The 23,987-nt window shown below is 28.6% G+C and overlaps 1 protein-coding gene across 1 annotated transcript in view; it reads right to left on the reverse strand.

Annotated features, from left to right (window-relative positions):
- Positions 1-7,325: 7,325 nt before the first annotated feature.
- LOC129988039 (protein ENL-like) overlaps positions 7,326-23,987 on the reverse strand; it is a 58,432-nt gene continuing 41,770 nt past the window's right edge. The window contains exons 4-6 of the mRNA XM_056096126.1: positions 16,573-16,716; positions 15,002-15,154; positions 7,326-13,562 (exon numbers count right to left, since the gene is read on the reverse strand). Coding sequence (XP_055952101.1) covers positions 11,649-13,562; positions 15,002-15,154; positions 16,573-16,716 — 2,211 coding nt within the window. The 3' untranslated portion in view covers positions 7,326-11,648. The remainder of the gene's footprint in view (positions 13,563-15,001; positions 15,155-16,572; positions 16,717-23,987) is intronic.

Consider the following 23,987-nt stretch of genomic DNA (forward strand, 5'->3'; position numbering starts at 1 on the left):
TTGTTTCAGTAAAAATATTATTATATTAATTGCAGATTAATTCTTTCCACTTTAATTTAAAGCATAAATTCTACGGGTGCTAACAGAAAATGAGAGAGATACATATTACGTTATGACTGAAGGCCTTTATAATATTATGAGTGAATTATATGCCTATCAAAATTTGAAGTTTTAAAATATTTTGATGAAGAAGCTATTAAAGTAGGAATTGCATAAAATATTTAAATATAAAAATTTTAACGAACATTAAGATTGGCGAACCGGCTGGTCGACAAATTCTTGAGATATTACATAAATTAAGAAAGATATTTTTTAGTTCCCATAAGGTTTAAATGCTCAGTGACTCTGTTTTCGTTAATCATGTTATTAAAAAAATTAACATTTGTTGACGAACACGAACACACTGATATTCACCGTTACTCTGATTAGATGTTATAAAATCTGAATAGATGAACATAAACGTGTAAACAGCTGTGCGCCGGTTTCTATGGCAACACAGCTGGAAAGGGAAAAGAAGTTTCTAAGACAGAACATCTGCTTTACACAATTTCATAGAATAACTTTTCCCCTTTTTCGTTTCATTTTTTTAAAAAATTACCTATTTAATAAGAACACTTGCTTTACCCAATTTTTTACAATAGTTTTTTTCCCCTCTTCGCTTGCTTTAAAAAAACATCTATACTTATATATAAAGTTCAATGTGTGTGTGTGTGTGTGTTGGCGCTCCACAGAAAAGACCATTTGACCTACAGCTACCAAATTTGGTACATGTATACCTTTGAGGTCGGGAATGTGCACCTGGGGTCCTTTTTTTTTTTAATTTTTAATTAGAATTTTAATTATTAATTAAAAGCTAACTTTCTCGACAAAAAATTATTCATTTTCCCTACCATCAAATGAATAAGAGTTCAGTTTTTTTTCCCAACAGTAATGACGCTAGGCTTAAGATTTTCCTGCTGATTATTTCAAAGGATTCCGTTTATTTTCGTAATGTTTGATGCATTTAAAATTAAACATTGTTAATTAATCGATCTTTCAGATTAATTCTGAAATACTTTTGAATTAAAATAAAACAGAATAAAGGAAATAAAAATTTCTAATCTGCATAGCGTTACCCCAACTGGCTTAGAAAAACTCACGCATTTGCGTTACCGTAACTAGCGTTGTAAATTCACGCATGCGCATTGTGTTCTGATTGTTGACATGACAACCAATATCAACGGACGATTTAAATTATTTTTAGATTAGTTGCATGCTTTTGTAATTAAAGTGTATTTATGTTAGTTATATATTTTTTGTGCATGCTTATAGTTTTAAGACCATCGTCTTTTAAGTAGTTTTTTTTAACCTGTTTTCAATCGATTATTTTAAACGATTCGTTTTTTTTCTTAGTGTTTGATGCATTTAATATTAAACATTGTTAATTAATCAATCTGGTCATGATGAATCTGAGAAAATTTTGTTGACAAATTTTTGAAATATTACATAAATTAAGAAAGATATTTTTTAGTGCCCATAAAGTTTAAACACTCAGTGACTGTTTTCAATAATCATATTACAAAAAAAATACTTTGTTTCAGTAAAAAATATTATTATATTAATTGCATATTAATCCTTTCAACTTTAATTTAAAGTATGAATTCTATGGGAGCCAACAGAAAATGAGAGAGATACCTATTACATTATGACTGAAGACGTTTATAATATTATGAGTGAATTATATGCCTATCAAAATTTGAAGTTTTAAAATATTTTGATGAAGAAGCTATTAAAGTAGGAATTGCATAAAATATTTAATTATGAAAATTTTAACAAACATTAAGATTGGCGAACCGGCTGGTCGCCAAAGGCGGCTAGTACTTATAATAAAGCTCAATGTGTGTGTGTGTGTGTTCCTACACACACACACACTACAGGCCAGACCGTTTGACCTACAGCTATCATATTTGGTACATGTATACCTTAGAGGTCGGGAATGTGCACCTGGGGTCCCTTTTTTTGAAATTTTAATTATTAATTAAAAACTAACTTTCCCACCAAAAAAATCTTCCATTTTCCCCACCGCCAACTTTTTCGCCAAAAAAATCTTCCATTTTCCCCACCGCCAAATGAGTAAGGCTTCAGATTTTTTTTTCTCCCAACAGTCATGAGGCTAGGGTTAATATTTTTCGCCGGATATTTCAAACGATTCTGTTTACTTTCTTAATGTTTTATGCATTTAAAATAAAACATTGTTAATTATACCATGTTTCAGATTCATTCTGAAGTACTTTTGAATTAAAATAACACAGAATAAAGGAAATTAAAAATGTATAATCTGCATAGCGTTACCCCAACTGGCGTAGAAAAATTCACGCAGTTGCGTTACCGTAAATAGCGAAGAAAATTCACGCCTGTGCATTTTGTTCTGATTGTTGCCATGACAACCATTATCAACGGATGATTTAAATTATTTTTAGGTTAGTTGTTGCTTTGTAAGTAAATTGTATTTATGTTAGTTCTATATTTTTTGTATATGCTTATAGTTTTAAGTACATCGTTTTTTAAGTAGATTTTTTTAACCTGTTTTCAATGATTTAAATTATTTTTAGGTTAGTTGCATGCTTCTGTAATTAAATTGTATTTATGTTAGTTATATATTTTTTTGTATATGTTTATAGTTTTAAGTACATCGTTTTTAAAGTAGTTTTTTTTAAATCTGTTTTCGACCGATTATTTTAAACGATTCATTTTATTTTCTTAGTGTTTGATGCATTTAAAATTAAACATTGTTAATGAATCGATCTGTTCATGATGAATCTGAGAAAATTCTGTTGACAAATTCTTGAGATATTACATAAATGAAGAAAGATATTCTTTAGTGCTCATAAAGTTTAATCGCTCAGTGACTCTATTATCAGTAATCATATTGTTACAAACCTGTAATTTTGCTTCCCAGCAAGACGAATAGTGTCATCCTAAGAAAGACCGTTGTACGATCTGTCCTGTGTGTGCTGAGCGGGTGCCGTGTCAATGAACTCAGAGGTTGGCGATTAACTTGGCGATCATTTGGCGACTTGGCGTTGAATTTGGCGAGTAAATGGATACTACTGGAAAGTTCGAGAACTTTCACGATCCATCCACTAAGAACCGAGATACACCCAGGTACGCCGTGATTGGTCTGAAGATCCTAGCCCCGCCTCCCGGAACTATAAAAGACGGGCACTCAGAAGCTGCGAGGAAAATTGTTGTGTGTTTGGGAAGAAGTTGTGTGGATCGTCAAAAGTTGTGTGTGTGAGAGTGGTCGGAGTCGCCGACGAGTAAAAAGACTAGAGGATTAGCAAGCAAGAAAGCTGCTGAACTAATAATTAGCGATTAAATGTGTTGCGTCATTACGATTTATTGGCGGTTATTGTAGTAGAAGAAGAAAAAAATTTGTAACAATATTATTAAAAAAAATGCTTTGTTTCAGTAAAAAATATTATTATATTAATTGCAGATTAATCATTTACACTTTAATTTAAAGCATAAATTCTACGAGGGGTAACAAAAAATTAGAGAGATACATATCACGTTATGACTGAAGGCCTTTATAATATTATGAGTGAATTATATGACTATCAAAATTTGAAGCTTTAAAATATTTTGCTGAAGAATCTGTTAAAGTTGGAATTGCGTAAAATATTTAATGGTACGACCGGAGTTTAACACCCTGCTTGGCGCAATTTTTAAAAATCGCCAACAACGGCCTTGCGAAATATTCAAAAGCAAAGGAGCAGATGTTCAATTATAGTGCATAATAAAGATTGCCAGCTTTGGCCCGTTATCGCAACTTGGCGAAGAAGGGGGTTAAACTCCGGTTCAACCTATTTAGTTATTAAAATTTAAACGAACATTAAGATTGGCGAACCGGCTGGTCGCCAAAGGTGGCTAGTAATAAATATAGTAACGCGATGATAAATAACTTTCGTTTAAAGCAAAAAATATCAATTTTTTTGTATTTAAATATTAAATTCTATTCAAATATATCAATGACTTTTAAAAATAGGATTCTTCCCAAAATTATTTAAATGGGTGCAATAGTATATAATACTATGCAGCCTTTACTCGCTATTAATTTCAGTTGCTGACTATAGTAACTGAAACCGCCACCAAAAACTGAAATACGTATGTATCTCCAGTCCAATTGCTATGGTGAAATATTTAAATCCCTGAAAGAAAATGAATAAATTTTATTTCCTAGTTTCTAAGTATTTAAAATTAAATTATAATATAAATTAATACTATAAATTCATTACGATAATTCCAACAAATTGTCATATATTAAATTTGAATTATTTTAATTGCCTTACACACGTTATCTTCATATGTGCATGATACGTTTCTAATGAATATCGGTCCCATGACATCATAGCACTATTAAAAATGTAAATGTCCGATTAATCTAACCTCTAAATTTTGCGTTATTGTATCGTCACTTTTTCACTTGCTTTGTAAATTACACAGATATTAAAAGAAAATTCTTTAATTTTCAATAATAAAATTACGCCCGTAAATATTTGATAAAACAATGAAGATATTTAAATTTCGAGGCAATAATATAACATATTGCTGGAAATAAGGCACAAAAATATTTTTTTAATATCTAAAATTCAGGAAAAATGTGTCGAATTATTAAATTTATATCATTAAAAAACCATTTTTTTTAAATGGTGTAAAATTAACCACCATTTTTAAATGGTGTAAAATTTATTTTTGTGTAATATTCTCGCAAGTTGTAGCGGAAAATGTCAAAATTTCGTTTAATTTTTAATATATTAAAATTCTAATTAAAAAAAATCCTCTCAGGTGCACACTTACATCCTCCAAGATTATATGTGCCAAATTTGGTAGTTATAAAGCAAATGGTCACACACGCTCAGAGATACAGACACATTCATCTTGATTGGTAGTAGACTGAAAGACAAATTGTTGTAATTGTTTGGGGGGGGGGATAATATTTAGTGAAAATAATCTATTAAATCAAATTCAACGTATAATCAAGTTAAATCATACTTAGTGGGCAATTTTCAGAGCTGTTTAAATATTCTAAAACAATTTTTTAATGCATTGAAATAAAAGAAAAAAATTCATTGCAAACCAACGTTGATAAATTACTACTTAAAGAAATACTTTATGAAGATATTAATAACGATCTACGGATCTTTAAAATATAGAAACGAATGTACAAATGTGTGGATGTTTTTCTTGAGAAACTCACATTTTGTGTAATAGGAATATAAAGTTAGAATAACGAAAAATAAGTTAAAATTAAGCTTAATAGAAATCAATACGAATTTGATCCGCAGAAAGGTTTGAATTCTATACTTGTAGCTAAAGGAGCTTTCTTGCCATTACGTTAACATTAAAATCCATCTTGTTTCTTTGGTTTTGAGGCGACTAAATATACTTTGGGGGTAGTGGTTGCCAAGATTTCTAGATTTAAACATCTAAACCCTCGATATTTGCGATTAAAATTACATACTTTTAGCACCTTGGAAAAGAGTTCGTCTAAAACTGAAAATATATTCTGCGGTACCCCCCCCCCTCCCAAATGTCTTTTCTCAGATTTTTATTATTATTTTTCCTTTCTTCGTTGATTAAATTTCACTCCCCATTGCTTGACACGAAAAAACTGTATAATACCGGAGAATACATTTTTCAATTTTAGACAAATAGTTCAGAATTTGAATCGCAAATATCTCCGCCAATTTTATAAAGGCACTTAATTCACTGCTTCGTTTAGTTAATTAATGGAGATGTAAAATAGTATTGTAAACACTCAGAACAAGGCTTAAAGTCGCACTAAAATCTCGTCTCCATTCAAATCGAAGAAAAAAGTAAAATAAGTGTCAAAGAGAAAGAAAATAGGTTTAACTATTCTTTTGTCGATAGAAATTGATTTAATACACAATCTGTATCAATGTTTTAATTGTTTATGATGAAATTAAAATTAATTTTATCTTTCCTTAAAACCATTCAATAGCCTGCTTTTTACCAGCATGAAAACAAGGAAAAAAATATTTTAGATTTTAATATCCAAAGAAATAAGACTTTCACTTTCATTTCGCAGCATATATGTTATCATGAAAGCATCAAATCCGTCGTTCCATACAATATGATCAGTTATTTCAAAAAATAATTCGATATTTTAAAAAACTGAATTACAAAATTAAATATTTTTATGAAAATTTAAAAATGAAATTAGAACTAGCAATGTCGTAAAATATTTGAATATTTATTGAGCAATGGCCTGGAGATAGTAACAACTGAAGAATTTTTTTATATTTTATTGACGTGTACAATCGTCATTGACATTTATGGATAGAATAAATATTTGAATGTTATAATCATACTATTCATGGATGTGTTAATGATAATATATACAGTTTTTAATTTCCTGAGAAGTAATTTGTAATAGATTAATTCCATAAAATTCATATTTTTCAGTCTTAATATAACAAGATAATATTTTAATAAATTCACTCCATATGAATATTGTAATCAAATTGTAATATTGCTTCCCAGCGCCGTAAATCCTCTGGTAATGTAGACAGTATAATAGATAGTTCTGATCTATGGATCCCGGCCTTGGCGCCTGTGTCAAAATCGTAGATACCAGAAACTATAAGACGGTTATAGTACCATCAGAACTCTTTTTCCAGCGATTTTGTCTACAAGTTCTTTGCCTTGTCTTGGAAACTATAAAAAGCCCCCCCCCCCCATAAAAAAACTTGTGCGGTCAGCGAATTCATATAGATTAAAAACATCTTTACCCGTTATTAAAACCCCCGGGGGGGCACCTCGGAATGAGGATGCGATGCTTCCGGTATGGTGGTTGGATCTCGCCACCCTGGAGGGTACACAAATAAGTGGAGGACCTGACTCCTCCCAACGATGATGGGACGTACTTCCTTCGGGGAGGGTTGTACCGTGGCCGGTGATAGCCCTTAGGATTCAAACACAGTTTCCGCCAGTGCAGCTGTTGCGGCGGTCCGGTCATTCAATTTTATGGTTTAAATCCTGTGCCTACGTGGGTCGGAGAGTCAGATGGTTGACTTGCCCGTTATTCAGATTGTTGGATTTTTTTCACCATACAATCCAAGAGAGGATTTTATAAAATTTCAATAACATATGTTAACAGCTAGAAAAAGTATACCAGTCTAACAAGCTGGTCGCTAAAGACTAATTGAGATAACAAATCTTATTGTATTAAAGTCAAAAATTCATCAGGCTTCCTATTTCCTTCATTACTTAAAATAATGTGAATACTCTAAAGACAATAAACGCCAACACAAAGATTTGCATTGATTTGTACAAATTTATTTTCACAACATACAAAACACATTGGTCATGAAATTTCGTACAATGTCTGAACACCGTTTTTCATATATAAACAAAATCGAAATACAATATATTTACAACAAGGTGGAGTGTCGATAGTGACTTAATATGAAAAAAGAACTTCTCACAGACAGTTGAATTTAGAAGTACAAATTTGGTAAATATTAAAAAATCTAATTGCTCCTTTATAACTTATATTTAAGCCACTACAAGAGATACTTAAAAAGACAAGTTTAACAATAACTTCATTATTGTACTTTTAGTGTCACGCATCAGTCTGAAACTTCTTACGATGAGATTCATATTTATAAGTTTTGTTTAACTTAAAATGCACTTAAAGAATTTGATTTCTTCCCAGTTGAATTATTTATTATTATCTGCTTATTAGTGTTGCACCATCCATTTTTAAATAGTTCCGAAATTTTTTCTGTAGTAAAATGCAAAAACTACGATAAAAGCTGGCAAAGCAAGCATAAGTAATCTCTTTTAACCTTAGCATTAAAAAAAAATTATAATAGGGATTTTTAAATATAATTAAACCATATAGTCATACTAAAGTTATGTTAAAATATTAATTAAATTGAATTAAAACTTGATCAAACAATTCAGCTTATAACTTTTTTTTTTTTTTAATCAATAGTTTTCACATTTTCTCTGTAACTATAACTATAGAGAAACTGTATCATGACTAATGTATCAAGAAATCATATTTAAAACTTTTTATTGCTGCTGCCAAATTGGGTCATTTGATAGGTGCAAAACTGCTCATAAATTGTCATTCGTTGTCCTCAAATGCTAATTTTATTAATAATTCCAGCATTACATCAAAATTTCATTTATTTTTTTTAATGTTTTTTATACACAACATTTTGAAGAAGCACAATAAGGCTGTTTAAATAGTCTTGAATTACAATCTTTAAAAATAACTGATATATTTAAACAAAATTTAAGTTTTAAATCCCTATTATAATTTTTATGTTAAATAAATCTATGTTTAAAATAGAACTTGATAATTAAATTTCATGAAACTATCAAGAGAGCATCAAAGAATAGAAAGAAGTTGATGTCATTCATTAGTGCTATGTTTAATTGTAACTCTTGTATGAAGCAGTCAAGTTGAATTGTCATTAATTAAACATTACGAAATTCAACCTTTTATCTCAACAGAAAATAGAATGCATATGCATTTGCAGATCTTCTCTCAATTTTGACATAAATAATTCAACTGTATCGATTTTAATGCACTTGTACATAATTAATAAATGAATTTCATATAAAATTTCCTCATAAGTCAGATATTTTCTATTTTAGTACTTATAACACTATATTCATTTGAATCATTTTTAGAATTGGAGGCAGACATCCAGCTAAAAAATCACGCAGAAATAATTTGAATTTACAAATATAAGTATCTAAGGAAAAAACAAATAAAGTTGTTGAAGTAGAACCAATAAATAAACCGAATGATAACCTAGCAGCTATTTAATAACAAATGAAAAAAAAATTGATAAAACAAATATACAAAAATGATAAACAAAATGATTCAAAATAAAGTTTCTAGAAATCTAACAGACAAATATAATTTTAGATGCACAATGGAAATCCCAAATTAATACATGCGATGAAAAAAATGACAATCAAAATAAAACATGATAAAAGAATGGCACTGATCTTGCAGCACAATGAGTTCAATTTTTATACCCACATGTAGGATATTAAAGTTGCAAATTAAAATATTTAGTTTACCAATTTTAAGAAAAAAAATTATAATTTGCCAAAAGCTTTTTTTTACATTAGTACTACAAACTTACAGATTAATAACAATAAATAAATTTTAACACAAATTTCAGCCAACCTGAAACCATTGGAAATTACAGCATTTTCAGTCAGAACAAAGGTAACATAATTTATATGTAAGCATGCCCAAAAGGAATACAGCAATTTTCATTTTAAAAATACCATTTGTTACTATGGCAACTATATAAAATGGCTAATATATAAACTTGAAATTTAAAAAAATGAGTTCAAAAAACAGGTATCCAGAAAAGCACACAAAATAAATTTGTTTACATGTTCTATATCCTGTATTCTAAAACTACTGAGTGACTACTCTGAATGGAATAGTCAAATTTAACAGAATCTCATATTTCATTATCATATTAAGAATTTAAAAAAATTACTTTGATTTACAAGGTTTTATAAAATTTAACTGAAATTAAAATATTAAATCAAAACTCTTTATAATTCATTAATTAATGCTTTAATTCTTTTTAGGTAAATTCATAAAATTTTTGATATGAAGACCTTACTTGTTTTAAAGATATTGTTATGAAAAAGAGTTACACAATTTTGAAATCTGAAAAATCCAGCAATTACATTATTGAGTATGAAATTCCAGTTATAGTAAAGAATTGCAGTTAAGCTAAGTAGGTATCATTAAGAAAAGTATATCATCAAAAAGCAACAACTAGTATAGAAAGAATTAAGGCATCACAATGGTACATGAGTTTATTTTTATAAAAATTAGTACTTTAGGATGTTCAAGTAAAATAAAATTAAAATCGAGCTTTATAATAAAATAAGTTACAAAGAGATAATTACTTAAATAGTTCATTAATAAACAAAATATTTTTCATTAGCTGATTTATCATTTCCGTTCAAGCAAATACTGGAAAACTAGAAATTGCTGGAAAATATGATGAATTTGTGATAAGCTCACAATGATTTTGTAAGTGCCCGAATAAATGTAACACTCCATACAATTGCATCACGAATTCCAAGTTTTAAAGCCTCAACATATTCTATTACGAAAACCTCTGCCGGAAACAGATTTTAAATATAATGAATTTTTTTTAATCCAATTTTTAAACAAAAGACTTTACATATTTTTAACCAATATTCAAACAATTAAAGTTAATAAAATAAAAAAAAAATCTTGTTGAATCTATTTAAAAAAACAACTATCCTGCAAATATAATAGAACTGCAAATGACTTTCTATTTACTATTACAGAGAAACAAAGCTTAAAGAAACTGAAACATTATTTTAATATTTTTATTAATATGCAAGATAAATGAAAATTTAACAATAGTATGTATATTATGCAGTAAATGAAATTTTTATTTTGAATATCTTTTATAAAACAGATATTTATATTGCCATGATTATTTACCATATACCAGTTTGTAAACTGATATGAAATTTAGATAATAACCATGAACAAGATGAAACAAAAATATGATTATCAAATATCTTTTATATTTTCTGAAAAAGAAAAAAAAGTTTTGCAGATTTTTTTTTAACACATTAATGGACAAATATAAAATAAGGAATCCAAACAAATTTGCATTTTAATGATATTAATTTTATTTTCAAACATATCTTTTTACCATTACAATGTTAATTATTCATTATTCCCTCTTTTCAGATTCCAGTCCAAATTTTAACAATTTTGCAAATTCATAAGGCACGAAAATAGCAAGTTAAAAACCTGTTTCGGTTGAATCCTTAAATACCATGAAAATTATTCAAAGCTAATTATGAAAAACTTCTATTTATTTTTTACTTAACTTTGAAGAATATTTAATCAACATGAATATCAAAAGCTAATGTAAAATATCTCACTCCATTGAAAATTATACCTTTTCTTCAGCACAGTATCAAAATTTAATGTAACAAACAAGACTTAAATGCATATTTTTAAAATATTAAACATCTTGCATCATTCTTATGGCTGATTTCATTTAATAAAGAAATCACATTTTCATTTTTGATATTTTTTTGTGACAGTGAAGTTTTATCTTCATCATTGCGTCTCACAAACTAAAACTTAATAGATTGTAATATAATACAACAATAGTACCCCTATTGGTAAAAATTATTGCATATTTTAAATTTTAAACATTAAAGAATATTTCCTTTATTAAACATTTTTTTTGTAATAAATATATGTTCCCAATAATATGCAACAGAAAAGAAAATATCTAATATTCTTATCAATACTCAAATAAGAAAAGAATGCCAGAAATGGCTTAATAATGATAATAAGTTCAATTTTCTTCATGCAAAATGAATCATTTGACTAATGAAAAAAATGCTCAATGCATTCCAAATTTTAAGTAAAGAATAACATCAAATAAACATATTCTTTCATAGCACCTGCACGCTTTTAAGAAATATATAAGAAATTAACAATAAAGGCCCTCCCATTGCACTTATTATGCATAAACATAATCTATTCTTTCAAACAAATAGAACATAACAATAATTCGAAAAAAGAACTAATATCATGACCAAGCATCCACCAGCCTTTCAAGTTTATCCACAACACTAGGATGCATTCGAAGAAGGTCAAAATCGAAAGTCAATTCAGATAATTCATATTCGCTCCTTGTACTGCCTATCAGGTCAACAACCTTCTGTAAATTATTTCTGTCTCCACACGAGTTAATTTTTTCCTGTATACGGAAAAGTTTGTCAAAATCTGGGTGTGAAACCATTCTATTATTATTATGATTATTCAATGGAATATTTTCTTCATTAGAATTTCTTTCATCACCAATATTACGATGTGGCGCATTTTTAATATTGTTATTCAAAATTCTATTATGATGATGATGGTGATGATGATTTGGTTGGTGGTTGGAAAATGATTGGTGGTTAGAAAATGATCGATGCTTTTCTGATTTATGTTTTGAAGATTTATGCTCATGATGTTTTTCTTTGACCTTCACTTCGATTCTTGGTTCAGGCTCTCGGTCCGAATCCGAATCAGATGCTGGTTCTGAATCTGAGCTCTGTTTATTACTGCTCTGTGAACTTGGGCTACTATCAGGACTTGGAGATTTGCTAGATTTACTAGACTGAGAATCACTGGATTTGCTCCTCTGATGTTCTGGTGATGGAGATTCACTCATTAATCGGCGTCTATTTTGTGGAGGAGGGGATGGAGAATTACTGCTGCTACTGCTGATGCGACGTTTGGGATGATTTTCAGGGGATTCACTACTTGATTTACGTTTAGGTGAATTTGGTGGAGAGAATGATAGCTCAGAGTCACTTGACAAAGCATAAGGCTCCTTGGTAGAATTCATTGGGTAAGGATGGCTGCCATCCAAAGATGTTTCCGAGATACTAGATGGCGGACTGCTATACTGTGCCCGTATTGAGCTCTTCTTTGATTCAGCATCTGAATCTGAATCACTGGATGACGAAGATGTAACATGTTTTTTAGGAGAAGGGGGCTTAGGAGGTTCCTTTGTTTCAACTTTTGGTGGAGCACTGCTATGTTTTGGCCTTTCTTTATCCTTTCTAATTGGAGCTGGTGGTTCGAGCTTGAGTTCGGGAGTTTTCTCTTTGCTGCTCTTAATCTTGGGTTTAGAAGATAAGACCTTGGAATGGTCCCGGTTCTCTGCTGGAACAGAGGAATCAACCTTCTTTTTCTTCTTCTTTTCAAATAACTCATGCTCACTAGGAGGATCTAGATTCCTTTTGACCGTTTTGGCGGTCTTCTCGGGCTTGGGATGCTTCGTGACTTTAGATTCAGAGTGACCACTTTCTTTGGGAGTGCTGTGGGGTTCTTTTGGCACGTTATGAGAATTCTTAATTTCAGGAGGAATGTGGGAATGTTCTTTAATAGGTTCTTTTGGGGGCTTTGGAACTTCCTTGGGTGGATGATGTTCCTTTGGTGTACTATGAGAACTCTCTTTCGGAACACGGGCTGAATCTTTGTGGGATTCCTTGGACTTCTTTGGTCCTTTTACATGCCCTTTCAATGGATGATGATTGTCTTCACTCACGGGCTCTGTTTTAATTTGAATATGTTGCTGCTCTTTCGGTGCATGATGGGAGGATTTGGATTTATGGTGGCTTTTTTCTTTTGAGGAATGATGACCACTCTTTGACTGATGATGGGATTGCTTAGAAGATGAATCCTTAGATACACTTTGAGCTTCTTTGTTGGAACGATGAATATCTTTGCTAGAAAAGGAGTCCTTGCTAGCATGTGATCCTTCTCTATTTTTATGGTGGCTTTCCTTGGAAGATGATTCTTTGGATTTATGATGGGACTCTTTAGCAGATGAACCTTCTTTAGAAGAATGATGAGAATCTTTAGATGACTTTGATTCTTTATTCACAGATGAAGAAGATGTATTTGCAGGAGGAATCTTACTTTTGGAGTGACTAGATGAACTGCTTGTCTTTTAAAAAAATAAAGAAAATACAAATCAAGTTAGTTATTTTCAACAGAATCATCATCATTACAGCAAGAAAATACTTATATTTTCAATAATACTTGAAAAACAAAAGTTTATATTACTTTATTATATACTATATATGTTATATTACTTTTTAAATATTGATTACATCATATTTATGATTATAAGTTTTCTGAAATGTTTAATATTTTTAATCTTCTAATACTTTTAATGGATAGGTTAAATTAAATGCTCTAAAAAAAGCAATTCTTGTGAACAAAGATACAGATGTCTAAACACTTAAAGAAATAATTAAACACTTTTTATTATTTCAGTAAAAAACAAACCATACTAAAAATTTAAAAAAAAATTGTTATGCTTGTAGTACAGCAATATTCTGATTATTTTAGATAAGAGACCATTTCCATATCATTAATTGTCTCCAAAACAAAGATTTTTTATGTATGTATAATTCATTACCAATATGTAAACTAATCTATATTTTAAACAATATATTGGTTATTTACAAACTGTGTACTACATTTCATCCATTCAACTCTTAGTATTTGTAATCAAGTTCATTTGTATTTAGGCAGACATTATATAAATGGACTTCATTACAAATTTTCTTTTAAGTTCCTCTATCAAATTTCATCTATCTATTTCAAAGAATTTTTGAGTTCCCCTCTTTACGGGCAGACAGACATAATTCCAAAAATGTGTTTTTCGAATTTAGAGTAGACAGACATATGGAGAAACGACAAAATCTGGAGCTCAAATTTGTTTCATGATTACAATACCTTCTCTTTATATAAAAAGAAGTAAAAAGAATATGAAAGGTATGAAACTTTGGTACTTAAAATTAATCAATAATTTTAATTACAAATTAGTAATTATTAACAATTATGCAATCAATAATTTTAATTAATAATTAGGACATTATCATGTCATAATTCAACATTATTTGTACTTATTAATATTATTTTGTAGCAATATGAAATACGGTTACACATTTTTAATCAATACCTAAACCTTTTTCTGTAAAATTCCTAACTATATAGCCAAAATGTGTTAATACTTGATAAATAAAATTATCTACTTTAATTATATTATTTACTTCAGTATATATATATTTTTTAATTTGAAGGAAATTATTCTATTCAGAAATTGAGATAAAACACTTTAAGTTTCCACACAATATATTTTAATTTTAAAAATATAAAAAATTATAAACTATATATTTTTTTTATTTCTTACACTGATTTATATAAATTTACAAAAATGAATTTTACAAATTTACAGAAATTTTCTGCAGGAAACAAAATCAAGAGGAGTAGGTTTGAGATTTAAAATGAATACATATTGTATAAATGTTAATTTGCATAGCTGTACTAGCATAAATGAATAAAAAACTATTTAGTTAAAGTAGGATATCCTCTTACCTTGGATTTAGAGGTGGATGCCCCGTCAGGTGACCTTTTGGCAATTATTGGATCTCCAAAAATTTCTGTGAAGGGGTGACTAGTTTTAGGTGCAGGTGGAGGTGGAACTGTGGGAACTGGAGAGGCTGGCCTAGCTGTTGGAGGTTTCTGCTCCTGTTACAAAAGAAAAAGAAACTTGGTAACTACTATTTTGCAGCGCCATATTAAATCATAAGGAAAACAACAAAATCTATTACAGAACATTCTATATTCAATTTTAATTAAAAATACATATCATTATTGCTAAATAAATTCTTTTATTATATTTGTATAATTCACTATACAATTGAATGTTTCAGGCACATAAATTTATGTCAATTTCTAAGAGTTGTAAACAAACTAACAATGCAAAATTAGCAAATTTATCAAAATGTCTTTTAATTTATTAAAAAGTTTTGCATAATTTATTAATACAAAAATATTAATAAAATATCAATTTTTGTTTCATTTAAGAAAAGCATCCCAAATTGAAAACATCAATTTAAAATATGGAATTTTTGATCATGTTTTATTTTCCAAAATAAAAGAATAAACATCACTTTCCCTTTTTTTATGTTAAAATTACATATATGTGATTGAGGTATTTTGGATTAAATAATCATATCACAAATTAAATAATGCTTTCAAAGATAAATTTAAAATGCATAAAATAACTGATGCATGAATATTCATTTAGGAATAAATATATTTCATTCATTAAAAATTAGGCAAAAAAAAATAAATAAATAAAAGGAATAAATAAAAAGAAAATAGAAATATACAAAAATAGTAATTATATAATTTTAAAAAATTCTGGAACAACAAGTTCAATTAATAAAAATATTTTCTTAATGTTATTAATTCACAAAAACAAATTCAATTTTAATTTCATTTTATATAATGAAAAACATTTTTCAAACAAAATCAGCCTAAAATAGCAATGAAAATGTCTTGATCAAAACAAAACGAATTTAAGATCAAACAGATAAGTGAAACATTATGAAAATTATAATAAGAAAATAAAACATTTAAAACAATTATAAAGAGAATTCAGAAGAATGTTATTATTACATTCGAACAATTCAGAAGGATTTAATATATTGAGAAATGAATAATTTTGCAACACTTTTTAATCATCACTATATTTTCATTTTCTTCCAATATAAAAAATATACTAAATGAGTTAATAAAAAATTTTCACGAATTATAAAGCTTTTTCATTGCTGAAATCCAGACTCTTTAAAAAAGAAAGTTTTATAAAATATTCTAGCATAAAAATTTTCCATTAAGTATTTCTTTTCTAGTTTCATTGAACTCTAAATTTACACTAGAAAGAAAATAAAAGATTACAATGAGAAAGAATAGAACACCACATCTTTTGAAATAATATATCCAATTTCACATATTGCAAAATTCCAAGACAATTTTTGCAACTTTTAAACCCTAACATATAATTCTATTAGAAAACACAAACTATAAATTAAAAAAATATATTGAAATAGATGAATAAATAATATACTCTATCATATTAAAAAAAATATTTCCTAACTTACTTTGCTCGGGAAAAAAGTTTTGGGTTTCTTAGCAGCAACACTTGTCTGTCTGGAATGATCATCTGCATTCTGCGAGTTAGATGCACAGGGCTGTGATTGCAAAGAGCTGCTCCCGCTGTTCCCCGCACTGCCCAAGCTCTCTTGCTAAAAGGGAAATATACTATAAAACAACTTTTCTTTTCTGCAATATTTAACATCTTCCCAAGTAAGGAGGTGAGAAAAAATATGAGCATAGGAAATACTAGCCCATAAAATATTGTACACCGACAAATTATGAATAAGAAGTTAAAAGAAGAACTTCATATTTTTTTCCCAGGTAAGACAAGAAGTATTAAAAATAGAACTTCATATTTGTTTCCCAAGTAAAAAGACGAGAAATAATATGAATATAAAAAAATACTAGCACATGAAAAATGCTACACAGTCAAATTAAGAATAAGAAATTAAAAGTAGAACTTCATATTTGTTTTCCAAGTAAGATGATGACAAAAAAATATAAGCATAAAAATTCTAGCTCATGAAATATTGTACATAATCAAATTAAGAATAAAAAAATTAAAAGTAGAACTTCATACTTCCTCATAAGCCTCTCTATCTTAACAGTTACATGATTAAAATGTTGAAGAACGCTTGATTACTATTCTACGCATTATTTTAAATTCAAATTATTCATAAAATATTAAGCACAACAGGCATAAATTCTTTAAAAAATTATAAATATTTTATGTTTGGCAAATAATTTTTTATTCATATATTTTATATATAAAAAGATTAATAATTATGCAGCTTTTCTTTTCTGTAGATATATTATTATTGAAAAAAAAAGTCTAGAAAAATTTTATGCATGCTTCATATTGTATGTTCATCAACATCACATATTATTTTCTAAAATATTTTTTTAAAAATCCTATTTTTCATTTTAATAACTTCCAATCCTTAATGTTTTTAACCAATACATTCAATGTGCATAAATTATTTTTCAAGAATATTTAAAGAGATTTTTTTAAATATTATTCATTTATAATCTATCATAGAATTTAATGAGAGAAAATTCCTTGAAAAATTACATTGCATCCCATAATAATTAAGATTTTTAAAAATTATTTTTTGCAGTAAAATCTGTATATTTCTAATGGTAATACATTATTATCTATGGTAATATGTAATCTCTATATTTGAAGTAATGGAAATCTCTATATTTCTAATTTATTTAATTTCAATTTATTTTTATTTAATTTTACATGCAATGCTTCAATTTGATTTCAAATAATGTTGCTAATTTATAAATAATCAGAACTAATTCCAAATTCTCTAAGCATAAAATATACAATCGTTAACATATCAAAAATTTCCATCTAATGCAAAAATTAAATTTTCTAAGACCGAGGAAAAATCGAATAGTAAGCGTCTCAAATTAATGCTAATTGAATTTTAATTATAAACCATATGTTGAAAACCATTTTATCAAGAAAGTTCGATAAGGAATAATGCAAAATACAATAATATTCAACAAAGCAAGAGATTGAGAACATAAAACTGAATGAAAATATTATAAAATACTAAATTATATTTACCAGCACCACGAAATTCGAACAAAAGTCGTCAAACCATACTACATTCTTTTAAAACAAAACTAGTAAAATCACACATTGCCCACTTTAAAATCACTGAAAACTGCAAGTGTGGGCAAGTTTTATCAGAAATGTCTCGAATTCAACCAGTAATTCCGGTATAAAGCATACTGATCTGAATAAAGTGAAATTAGTTCAGGGAAAATAGTTTGAGGAAGCTGCAGACTTAGCCTCAAAAAAAAATCTCGAAAGAATTCGGTCAGATGGAAAGGTAGAAAAAAGTCGTCTGCTGGAAACATATCAGGGTCAAGCCATCTTGTGTATTTATATATAACAAGAAAATCGCGAATTATCAGCGATGAACACGACGAGTTATCTCTTAAAAGTTCATTTGCCTTACGGATAGAATGATTCAGCGACAGGCGAGAAAATTGACCATATGTTTTACCACGTGTAATTGTGGATTATGGCCTATTTCTTCTGGAATAGCTATCGTCAAAAATTAAAAAGTGATATGATCGTAAAGTATGCGGGACGATCTGATACTAAAAAAGAAATTACCCGTATAGCTGAAAAAAAATTAACGATGTAAATTGATTAAGCAAGAAAGTTAGCAATAGAAACAAAATGCGGAAATGGATTGAAAAAGCTGTTTTCGAAAGAGAAATGAGGGAAAGAGAAAAACAAGGCAAAAACTATTATTTCTTTTACTTTTTAAAAGAAGCGAAATTTGAATTGTGCAATCATGCGAGTCAATGAATAAATGCTTTCAGCTCTGTCTAGCTGAATAAATCGAATGAAAAATATATGTATAACAAAACTACAGACTCCATATAGTTAGCAAGAAATATGCAAAAGAAAACTGTGAAGAGAGAAAACAAACCATATTGCAAGTAATTTTTGATTAATTATACTCAAAGTAAAATTCTAAATTTGCCGAGTATATTTATAATCGAATTATAAGTATATTATGCGATTATTAAAGATCTCGTGTATTAGTAATTAAATACAGAATTTCAGACAGATCATACACGAACGAATGAACATTACACAAATAAAATATAATATAAAACTTATATCAAAAAAGCAATCTTAAAAACAACAAATAACAAAATTAAATAACATTCAATTAATATCGTAATATATTTAACAAAACATACAAAGAACAATTTATTAAAAATAAATAAACATTAAAATGCAATATCTATTTAGAGAGAAAAAAATAAGACATTTTACTCTGGAAATTAAAACATTTAAAAAAATGTCATTCTTCGATACACGTATAAATGACGACAAAAGCTCGAAATTAAATTAAAATAATAATAATAACCAAATGAAAAGCATCACAACATATCACACAATATCGATCTTAAGAACAAAGTAAAAATAACCAGTAAGCGAAAGTTTATAAAAGCGTGCAAAAACTGAATAAATAATAAAAATGGGAAAAAGAAACGAACTTTGCAATAAAACTGTCGTCACCATCCAATTCATCCAGCATGCATGCAGTACAAACAAGACACCAAAAAGCAGGCTAACATCTGCCTTTTTCGTTTGGGTTATGGACGAATGAGACACAACATTTGAAAGACGGATTTGATTCACTGATTTCACCTGTATCTGTATAAAGAGGCACAAGGGACAGACTCCAACGCAACAGCAAACCGGAGCGCGAGTGCCAGCGTGAACGCCGGCGGGACACAGACAGCGGAAAGACGACGTGGTGGTTTTTGCAGCGACCTATTAGAGCAAGCTTTCCTGTTCGCGTCGAGTTTTCTCACCACTTTGTAAAGAGAAACGGGGAGACAGTCGCCTGTATATATGGTGGAGGTTTTTGTTTTCGCTGGTCGCTGCGATTGGTCGCGGACCACGTGGCCAAGGGGGCAGGATCTCCTGTTGCTGCTGAGATGACATCTGGCAAACCGGGGAATCTCTACGACTGAGGGTTTTGTAATTGGACGATAGAGAAAATCGATAAAATCGGAGCTCGAGTTTTCGGTTTCTGTTTTCGTACATAAAGCGTTTCGTGGAATTTTTGCGACAGGTTCTCCGGTCCTGGATGTGCAGGTATGGAAGAGCGTGGGGGAGTGGGGAGAGAAAACTCGTTTTATTCTCTCTTCACTGTAGGAATCTTACTTGATTTTTATTTTTTAAACATAACTAGGGTAGTTCAACGATTAAAAATTTTTGATTGTCGAAGAGTTCTTCATAAATAATTTCATAACTGAAATTAGAAAAATTTAACATTTTTTTCAAGCATAATTAATAGCATAACATCGTTATAATTTGAAGAATTACGGCATAACGTGAAGCAAACGACATTTTAAAATATTTCATTTGCTCGATTAAAATGGAAGAATAAATACCATTTTTAAAAATTCAATATAATATATAGCTACGAAATTGTAAAAAAAAAAAAAAAAAAGAGGAAAAAGATACAGTAACAAACTTTCTTGTTAAAAATAAAAACACTTTCAAGTGTCCATTCCCTCCTCACCCCCCCCCCCCATTTCACGTACTAACAAGATTGCCTTGAGATGGCTCAGATTTAAAAATTAAAATAAAAATTAAAATTCTGGTTTTAAACACATTTTTACCTCAAAAGATAAAATCCACAATATGGCTTCGTTTTATTACGTATATTGCAACATATATACATAAAATTTTATCTTTAAGCAAAGTAAATTCACACACAAAGAAAACTTTTTTTAAAAAAAAAAGTGGATATTCAAAGAAATGATTTAAAGTTTTTTTTTTCAATAACTAAAAAATTTAAAGTACAATTTTCAATCGATCACTGCAGAACTTTGAGTCATCAATCCACAAGCCATTAACGTTATAAAATATCGATAAAAACGAAAAAATACCCCAGCATTAGATAACTCAGGATATTCTTACACAACTGCATCTTCTTAACATAAAACAAGAATTCTCCATTCGTCTATCTAATAACTATACAACAGTGATAAATTTCTCTTCTCGAGTTTTATTAGCGGATTTCTCACTAAACAGATAACAATGCTGACTGGGTCGTTCAACGGCAATTGTTGGATTAAAAATAAATACGTATGCATTCCACAAAGCACGTTTTTTTAACGGTTCCAAAAAACTGTACTCGTTGGATAATTATTCCGTTAAGGATCAACGCAAATAATTAGCCTATCAATTAGATAATTATGACTTACACGTCAGCATATTAAAACGTAATCTATTGTCAATAGGAAATGCAGGATCAATCATCGAGTTTAAATTAAATGACTGCTATGTGTTAAAGCGTACATGAGCATTCTTGCTTGAATAACAATGAACAAATGAAAAAAATTTTAAGTTTGCCTATTTTTAAAACATTACAGTTGTTTCCTGTAATCTAATGGCATGTACAAAGATACATTATTATTCTTTTAGAATTAGAAGTGCATTTTTATTTAAGTGCAAATTTACTAATTTTTTTTTGTTGAATCAGATAAATTTTTATTGAATACTCTTCCAAGATATTTCTTAAATTATAAAATTTACAAAACACAAATGATTCGATTTTCTGTTCTTATATTCTTAATCAGCATGCTAGTTTCAGCAAGAAAGTTATTGGATTATTTGAAGTTTAATCATTTCCATTCGCTTTTGAATTATAAGTGCAAATTTTAGGCGAAATGACAGAAAATTAGACAGATGTATAGCAGAATGAATGATATAATATTTTTTAAATAATACAAATTACATTTTATTAAAATTTGAAAATAGTGGTTGAAGAAGCTATTAAAAGCAAGTTACATAAAATATTTAAATGAAATCCTACGCAACCACTAATTAGGCGCATCAATCTTCAAATTTTTAAACACTGCAAAAGTTTTTTTTGTTATAAAAATAACAACGCATTTGGGGAAGAAAAAAAAAACTTTTCCTGAACAAAATTTTCATTTCATTAAATAAATATTCACATTTCCAGTATTAAAAGTACTATGAAACAGGTGTTGAATGCTACAAAATGGAGTTGCAAACGATTTATTAAAAATTTAATTTATTATTAAACGCAGTGTTGATATTTAATCCTTGATAGAAACGGAAAATGTGATTATAGTGCATAATAATTTCTCATATAATAAATTATTTTTAAAAATAGGGAAAATCATTTTTTTCACTTAATTCCCATTTAACCAAAACAATTCAAAATTAAACTTAATTATTATGTTACTTTTAACGCTCATTTGTAGAATAGCATTTTTCATAATGAAATTTAATGCAATGGAAACAAAAAAAAAATCAATTCTTATCGCTTAAAACTAATATGAAGATATCTTATAAGTAAATTTACACTCTTCTTCTTTAAAGGAAATTTATAAATGTTGAACTGCTGATCAGAAATGCAGATCACCGATTAGCGTGGAAGAGAAATCCGAGCAAGAAGCAAATGGTACGCATTTCACAAAAAGAAAATTACTTAAGAGTAGCAAACACTTATCTTTAAATTGTAATTTCACATGTTATTTATTAGCTTTGTGTAGTGTAACTTTTTTTAACACAAAACTAGAAGTGCTTTTTTTTTCCCCCTGAATCTATCGGCTTTTAATACATTTTAAAAGTTTAGCTTTTCATCACAATTTCAAGAATGCACAAAATAATGACGACTAAACAATCAGATAAATAGTTCGAAAACAGATGAGATTGCATAATCACAATTATTTCATGAAAATCATATAAAGGTTTACTTGTTTTTTTCATTACCTCTAATTTGTTTAAAGAGAAATTATTGTAAATTAGCCATTTCCTTTATTTTATTATTTTTTTAATAACAGAATTCTAAAGTATATAACATACAGAGAAAAATTTAAGAAAATCAATTTTCATTTTATCATTCAAAATCACGTGGCTCCATTATTTTAATTAAAAATATATATTTTCCCAATAATATGACATATTATAGCTCTATTATTAAAAATGAAAGAAAAGAAAACATGAATTTAAATAAATTTCGATAAATCAAATTATTTGACAATTATTAAGAAAATATACTATCCCCCATCCTCCACGTGTTTAAAACACGTGCTTTAAACATCCTCTTTGATATTCGTTTTAAACGCAGAATTCCCACTTTTGATATTAAATATATTTCCATTTAAAAAGTAAAGAATGAAAACAAAACAGTTATCTATTAAATATAATTTTCCATAAGAGATTGTTCGCCCTATCATGTGAATACAGAAGCTTATATTCATTAAGAATATATTTCATAACAAATACATTCATCCTCTGGATGTAATCACAGAATTACTGATATTCTAAAATCGAATTCACCATTTTGCTATAAAAGTATATGCCTAAAAAAAAACACCAGCTCCAAGAAAAAAGGAAAAAGAAAATCAGAGATACACAAAACATCAGTTTTATCATGAACCCATTCTGAATATGGACTGCTAGAAAGATATCATTTCAGAAGATATTTCAAAATAAGTACAGCTAAAACTCTAAAGGAAAGTCACTAACTCATTTCATTGATTGCCAAACATTAACCTTCTGCCAGCAAAAAAAAAAAAAAAAAAAAATCACACAAAGGAACAAATGGCGCGTTGTTGTTTTGTCTCTAAACCAGCACTTACCTTCAAATTTAAGCGAGCAATGATGACCTGAAATGATCGTCAGTCACAACTTATCCATCAATAAGTTATTGCTTTTCCCAATTCCCTATAGTGCACTAATCGATAGCAAAAACACCACGCGAGCGACGCGTATGAAAATAATGCATTTATTGTTCCTCTTAGAGCAATAATCCTTAGCTATGACATATCGAAAGTGAGACGACTGGTTTCCTGGTTTCGATTGACAAAGGTGACCTACTTTAATTCAGCT

Source organism: Argiope bruennichi, chromosome 10 (assembly GCF_947563725.1).
Source record: "Argiope bruennichi chromosome 10, qqArgBrue1.1, whole genome shotgun sequence".
Lineage (NCBI taxonomy): Eukaryota > Metazoa > Arthropoda > Arachnida > Araneae > Araneidae > Argiope > Argiope bruennichi.